This window comes from Tigriopus californicus, chromosome 4 (genome assembly GCF_007210705.1).
Source record: "Tigriopus californicus strain San Diego chromosome 4, Tcal_SD_v2.1, whole genome shotgun sequence".
NCBI lineage: Eukaryota > Metazoa > Arthropoda > Copepoda > Harpacticoida > Harpacticidae > Tigriopus > Tigriopus californicus.
Window position 1 is genome coordinate 9,448,973 of NC_081443.1, and position 6,166 is coordinate 9,455,138.

Consider the following 6,166-nt stretch of genomic DNA (forward strand, 5'->3'; position numbering starts at 1 on the left):
ATAAAAGGTAACCAGAGTTCTGCTTTCGTGTCAATAATAATTTTACGGTTTTGGGGGTTTGGGATTGTGGGGGCAAATGGGGCAAATTGTGGCTTTTTGAACTTTAATGATATTTCACTTAATTGGAGGCTCCAATCATAGCTCGAGTGTTTTTCGAGTGATCTGTGTCTTATATACTAACATGATTGTGAGTTCAGTGCCTCACATGGCGAAATTTTTAACCTTAATCTATTTGTTCACAATAGTTCCAGATCTGAACCCAACAAAAGGCTCAACTGCAATTAGAATAGAATAAAAAAATATCAACTTGGCTTGGGTTTGAAAATGCCAATTGATTTATAAAACGCGTCAAAATGGCAAAATCAGTCGCCCCTGAACAAAGTGAAAACTTGAAACCTGTTGATTCCTCATAGAAACAATGAATTTTTTTGGCTACAACTGCCCAATTTATCAGGATGGTTAAAATTTATCATAGAGTTTCATTTAGATCATGTTTTGAATGAGCAATTTTGCGACAGAGTTGAAGGTCTCTGCCACATAGGGCACTGAATTTGCAATAGTACTACCATAAAACAGGGCACTTTGGGTTCATATTTCAAGAAGTGTTTATTGCGAGACGAGCATCTCATTGGATATTTTACATTTTCAATTCAATACATGAATATACTATTTTGCTGTCGTGGTCAATTTGGGCCCATTCTGGGATACAAAGATGCAGGGAGGCCGTTCAAGGCGGATATGCACTAGACAGACAGAGGAAGAGGGGGGAGACCTGGGATCGAACCCATATACCCGAGCACAACTCGGTCGGGCCTTAATCAACTACGCTACAACCATCTCCCTGTTTTTATTTTAATTTTGGCACATCAACCAGGTGGCGTCACTCTGTAATCCAGCGCTTTGGCATTAAGTCTCTCTTAACCAAAAGTCACAAACAGCTGCAGTCTAACTCGCTCTGACATTCTCAATTCCCCTGCCAGCCAAACCTTGGAGCTGACACATTCACCGAACCTGGCCGAGACGTGCTTGGTGGAGGCCGCTTTCCTCTCGACCCGTTCAGTCCCTCACAGCCCATCCCCGTTCCATACTCCACCCCAAGTCGGGACAGGCATAATGCTTTCCTGGTGGACCCTGAGTCTGGCTGGGAGGTTGATGTGAAGATTCCCATGGTTGAAGGAAGGGACGTCCCATTGGCATCCGACTCATCCGACTGTCGCTTCTTCTGGGACTGGAATCTGTGTCTCTTCCTTGTTCCTCTTTTCAGCGAGAGGAGAGCCAGAAAGGCTGCTCGTCTTTAAGGCTGCTAGGCTGCCAAGAAACACGAAGATGAGTGGCAGAGAAGTGGCCCCATCATCGTTGAGCTTGAGCGAGATCCTGCCCAAGAAAGGACTGCTCTTCACTGAGACCCAATCGCAAATGGTGTTGTGCAAGCCCAAGTTGCTGCCTCTCAAGTCGTTTACCTTGCAGAAATTGGAGGCCATGCAGAGTGAGGCCAAGATCAAAGCCCAAGCTCAACTCCGTCCCAACGAAGACTTGGAGCACAATGACGAGGACGAGCAACGTTTGGCCGCCGATGGGGCAGCCTTCATTTCCGAGAGCGTGTCCTTTGAGTGATTTCCCACCGGTCGCACGCTAGGATTGAGTTAATGCTCGGACACTGAGAACTAGAGCATGATGGCCGCTACCACCTTTGTTTTAGACGTGCTAGTCACTTTGGTGTTGTCGGGCTATCTCCTCTATCATTATGGCGATTGGATGCGGCACCGTGTGGCCGTGACCGTGGCCGTGTTGATAGCCTGGTATTTTTCGTTCATGATCATTTTTGTCCTTCCTTTGGATGTGTCCTCCACAGCCTATCGACAGTGTGTCAACGCCTCTTTGGCCGAGGCCGCCCTGCCAAATGCGTCCGCAGACTCATTGACCACCCCTGATCCCAACATCATCACCGAGCGTGATATCCGTCTCTCCCGGGGCGATTCGTCCACCCATCCTCCGCAGAGTTCCACGGACTCGTTGACGCAGGCCCTGGCCCATCAAATCCATTGCCAACCGCCATATAGTCTCCTAGCGCCGGCCGTGCTGCCCGATTTATGGAAAGTCGTCTACTGGAACTCCCAGCTTCTCACGTGGCTCATCTTGCCGCTGATGCAATCGTATACCTTGGCGGGGGAGTTCACACCCTCTGGGAAACTCCGGTCGGCTTTGTGGGACAACATGATCTACTACACGTCGCTCCTGTTCATCGCGTTGATCCTCTTCGTGTACATTGCCCTCCAACCCGATTTGGATCTGAATTGGGAACGCCTCAAAGCCATCGCCTCATCCGCCTCCAACACGTGGGGCTTGTGCGTGTTGGTCTTGATGCTCGGTTACGGACTGATCGAGGTGCCACGGAACCTGTGGAAATTCACGCAAAAAGGCTACCAACTCAATCGGGCCTACTTTAAGGTGGCCAAACTGATGACGGAACGAACGGATGCTGAAGAGAGCTTGGATGATGCCCTGGCCACTCTTCACGCCGTGGGTCAGATCATCGGTCAAAATGACCTTCGCCGGCCTTTTGTGGACACGATCATGGCCAAAGTTCCGATTGAGATGATGGAGAAGATCCAACGGAGACGGACCGAGGTGGCCTTCAATAATGATCCTCCGGATGAGAAGACCTTGACCAAACTACATCGACAAGTGATGTTCAGTCTCCAAAATCATCACCGCACCGAAGCTCAATGGACGGATATGACGAATCAGGTCTTTGAACTGGAGGACATCAATCGAAATATGATTAGCAACGAGCACGTGTTTAAGCACACCTTGAGTCCGGCGCCCAAGGCCATTTTAGCTCGCACAGTTTTTACACCCAAGATTGAATGGTACTGGAAGTGCCTCTTGATGCCGCTGATCTTACGGTTCGCCGCGGGTTTGGCAGTTGTCATGTCGGCCATCATCCTGTGGTCGGAGGTTAGTTGCATAATTCATCAGTGCTTGCATATCCCCTTGAGTCATCCAGGAGTGTCTTTCATTTCAGATCACGTTCTTCAGTAAATCCCCACCGTTAAGTTTGTTGGCCGTGTTTGTCAAATTGGCCATGAGGAGTTACAACTACTTTGCCATAGAGATCATTTGTTTTGTGTCCATTTGCTACTTGTGTCTGTGTGCTTACTACACCATTTTCAAGATTCGGGTCTTGAACTACTACTACTTGGCCAAGAACCACCAAAGTGACGAGTACACCTTGTTGTTTTCCGGGGCTTTGTTGTGTCGACTGACCCCTCCATTGTGCTTGAATTTCCTGTCCTTGATCCACATGGACTCGCACGTGATCCAATCACAGATCATGGAGACGGCTTACACCCAGATCATGGGCCACATGGACGTGATCTCAATCGTGTCCGATTACTTCAATATCTACTTCCCCATTGCACTCTTGGCCTTGAGCTTGTGTACTTACTTCTCGGTGGGAGCTCGATTTTTATCCGGTAAGTGGAAGAGAGGTTCCAGAAACGGTCCATTGGAGTTGTTGCCAGTCTCGTGTCATTAAGTCAGGATTCTGGGTCAGGTTCTTTTTGGGCTCACTTTTCTCGGAAAAGGGGAGGACAGAGGAGACCTATTGACTCGGTACGTGGGACGAGTTGTCGTAATGATGAATGATTTGAGCTGTTTGAACTTTGCAGCCCTGGGTTTTCAGCAGTTCCTGAATCAGGACTCTGAGCTCACATTGGAAATGGTGGAGGAAGGCAAGGAGCATATTAAACGAGAAAAACGAAGGATCCAGCGCCTTCAAGAGTCAGCTAGTCGTCGACGAGATTTCCGGGAGAGGTTCGCCGACCCTGAAATGGGATCAAGTGGAACCGATCGGTCGGGTGAGTTCAGTTTCTTGGGACCATTTTTTTTACAAACAAAAAGCCTACACGTGGAACTGTTTTCGGAAAGTGTGTGGTATCATCAACCTCTGGAAAACTAGGATATCCTGCATTTTGCACCAGCAAAGCGATTTCGTCCTGGAAATTTACAAAATTCAAAAAACAAAAGGTGGATCTAATTTAGATGACCTTGTTTTTGGCAAAATATTATTAGGATTCGTAACATTTTTTTTAATGATCAAAATGGGTCTTAGTCATCAAGAGGGTCGTGATAAAGAAATCGGGGAGTTTTTCATATGATTTCGACGTTGTTTTTAGGGGAGATTGATGAAGAACACACTGCGGTTCAGGTTAGTGTGAGTGGTTTATTAACATCATTATGAAAACCCACGTCAACTCTATGCACCGTGTTCTAAAATGGTTTCGGTCTTACTTTCTCTCTCTCTCGGTATCGCGTTGTTTGAAGATTCGGAAAATAATTATCACCATAAATTTCAATAGTCAATCGAATGGTGAAATGGATTGCATCCAAAAGCTTGGAAATGTTGCTTAACCAATCGGATTTTTTTTTACATTTTTAGATTCGGGATCGGTCAACAATCGGTTTCGATCCAAAGATATCGTGAAATCCGGGCCCTTCCGGCAAGCTTCAAGTCCAGAGCGATCGCTCCTGGCCAATCAGCATTACCCCAACATTCACAACTCACCGTCCAGAGAGCTCGGTGGAGGATCTGCATCTTATTCCATTGATCGTGTGGACCTCGTGTCTCCCATGACCGAGACCATTGATTGCATCCAAAAGCTTGGAAATGTTGCTTAACCAATCGGATTTTTTTTTTACATTTTTAGATTCGGGATCGGTCAACAATCGGTTTCGATCCAAAGATATCGTGAAATCCGGACCCTTCCGGCAAGCTTCAAGTCCAGAGCGATCGCTCCTGGCCAATCAGCATTACCCCAACATTCACAACTCACCGTCCAGAGAGCTCGGTGGAGGATCTGCATCTTATTCCATTGATCGTGTGGACCTCGTGTCTCCCATGACCGAGACCATTGATTTAAATAGTCCACTGGACATACCAGACACGCCATCCCTTCGATCGGAGGTGCCCAAAAACATTTTCGACGACTTGTAGCCATAGTTCCAGTAGATACATGAGGTCAGGAGAAATCCTGGTCACCCCGACAATCCCACGGCATTTACATATGTACTAATTTGAACGGTTGTTTCCTCACTAATTACTGAGTAATACAATTTATATTTGCAATATATGACTATTGAATGTTGCGTCCATGTACCAATTAAGGAGAGATTATGTATAAAAGATGGCTAGAGAAGGAAGTGTGAGCAAGATGAGCGCCTTAAATGACCACGGTGCTGTTCACTTGAGGCGCAAACGTGGTGTCGTCCGTGTTTTCTCGTAAGTAATTCGTGGGTGGACTAACCTCGACCATGTTAGCCTCGATCAAAGGTAGCCTCGAATCCGAACTCACTTGGGATTGAGTGCCCAGGGCCCGTTTAACCACGACCACGTTGTTATCTTTGGCCAGGATGGGTGAGCTCGGGTTTTCAATGAGGATATTGGGCGACTCCAGTTTGGGTCGAATGGTCGAGGGTGGGTTGTTCTCCTTATCAACAGCGTCGACCTCGGGGGAAAAGGACAACTTGGAAGCGGGCATGGCGTGGTGCCCACGAAGAGGAGGCTTCTTGTGCATGATGGGAGTGGTTTCAGAGTCTTGGTCAGCCGAATTGTCTTTGGCATTGGGTGAGTCCTGGATCATGATCGGGGTTCGCGGAATACCAGAGGGCGAACGTGGATCCAAGGATAAAGACTGTCAGATAGAAAAGGGTAATAATTGTATAAATTCCGGCCCGTTAAAATATGTGAAATCAGTTGTAAAATTAGGAAAAAATTGATAGTTGTGTGAATTTGTTAGAAAAACAAGGGCAACTTATAATGTATAAATTATTCGAAAAAATAACTTGAAGATATGGCAGTAATGTTTTAATTTTAAGATAGGTTGGATTTTTCAAATTTGAGGTGATTATTGAAACGTTCGGCATTTTCTAACCTTCATCTTTTTATGGATCCAGTTCTCTTGGGAGCCTTCTTGACTCTTAGCATCGGTTGAGGTCGATCCAACTGAGGCTTGATCTTCTTCCGACTTGTCCAATTGAATCGGCGTTCGATTCACTTCTTGGGAAATTGATCTCGGATCCCGCCCTCGAAAGGCCGCAACACCACCTATTGAAGAGACTTAATGACTTTGATTTTTCCGGTCACGGTGTTTTTAATAAGACTACC

At 46.6% G+C, this 6,166-nt stretch overlaps 3 protein-coding genes across 6 annotated transcripts in view; 2 read left to right on the forward strand and 1 right to left on the reverse strand.

Moving 5' to 3' along the window:
- Window positions 1–958: 958 nt before the first annotated feature.
- Window positions 959–1,614, forward strand: LOC131878741 (BBSome-interacting protein 1-like). The gene has a single exon (XM_059224850.1). The coding sequence runs from the start codon at window positions 1,327–1,329 to the stop codon at window positions 1,612–1,614; it is 288 nt and encodes a 95-aa protein (XP_059080833.1). The 5' UTR covers window positions 959–1,326.
- A 57-nt stretch (window positions 1,615–1,671) lies between these two features.
- LOC131878738 (LMBR1 domain-containing protein 2 homolog) lies at window positions 1,672–5,128 on the forward strand. Of its 4 annotated transcripts, none has more exons than XM_059224847.1 (5): window positions 1,672–2,958; window positions 3,026–3,476; window positions 3,672–3,860; window positions 4,179–4,210; window positions 4,710–4,907. In XM_059224847.1, exons 1-5 carry the CDS (start codon window positions 1,672–1,674, stop codon window positions 4,752–4,754), a joined length of 2,004 nt encoding a protein of 667 aa, XP_059080830.1. In that variant the 3' UTR covers window positions 4,755–4,907. The 4 variants fall into 4 exon arrangements, with proteins under 4 accessions (XP_059080830.1, XP_059080827.1, XP_059080829.1 ...); XM_059224844.1 differs by lacking the exon at window positions 4,710–4,907 and adding an exon at window positions 4,442–4,626 and having other exon boundaries at window positions 4,179–4,216; XM_059224846.1 differs by lacking the exon at window positions 4,710–4,907 and adding an exon at window positions 4,442–4,626.
- Window positions 5,100–6,166, reverse strand: part of LOC131878740 (uncharacterized) — a 2,285-nt gene continuing 1,218 nt past the window's right edge. The window contains exons 2-3 of the mRNA XM_059224849.1: window positions 5,934–6,106; window positions 5,100–5,693 (exon numbers count right to left, since the gene is read on the reverse strand). Of these exons, the coding sequence (XP_059080832.1) occupies window positions 5,223–5,693; window positions 5,934–6,106 (644 nt within the window). The 3' untranslated portion in view covers window positions 5,100–5,222. The remainder of the gene's footprint in view (window positions 5,694–5,933; window positions 6,107–6,166) is intronic.

Bases quoted from the DNA above. Each gene is read 5' to 3' on its own strand.
- LOC131878738 (XM_059224843.1), top strand. From the start codon at position 1,672: ATGATGGCCGCTACCACCTTTGTTTTAGACGTGCTAGTCACTTTGGTG. The intron at 3,477-3,671 runs GTAAGTGGAAGA...TGAACTTTGCAG, and splicing joins GGGAGCTCGATTTTTATCCG to CCCTGGGTTTTCAGCAGTTC. The intron at 3,861-4,709 runs GTGAGTTCAGTT...TTACATTTTTAG, and splicing joins AAGTGGAACCGATCGGTCGG to ATTCGGGATCGGTCAACAAT.
- LOC131878741 (XM_059224850.1), top strand. From the start codon at position 1,327: ATGAGTGGCAGAGAAGTGGCCCCATCATCGTTGAGCTTGAGCGAGATC.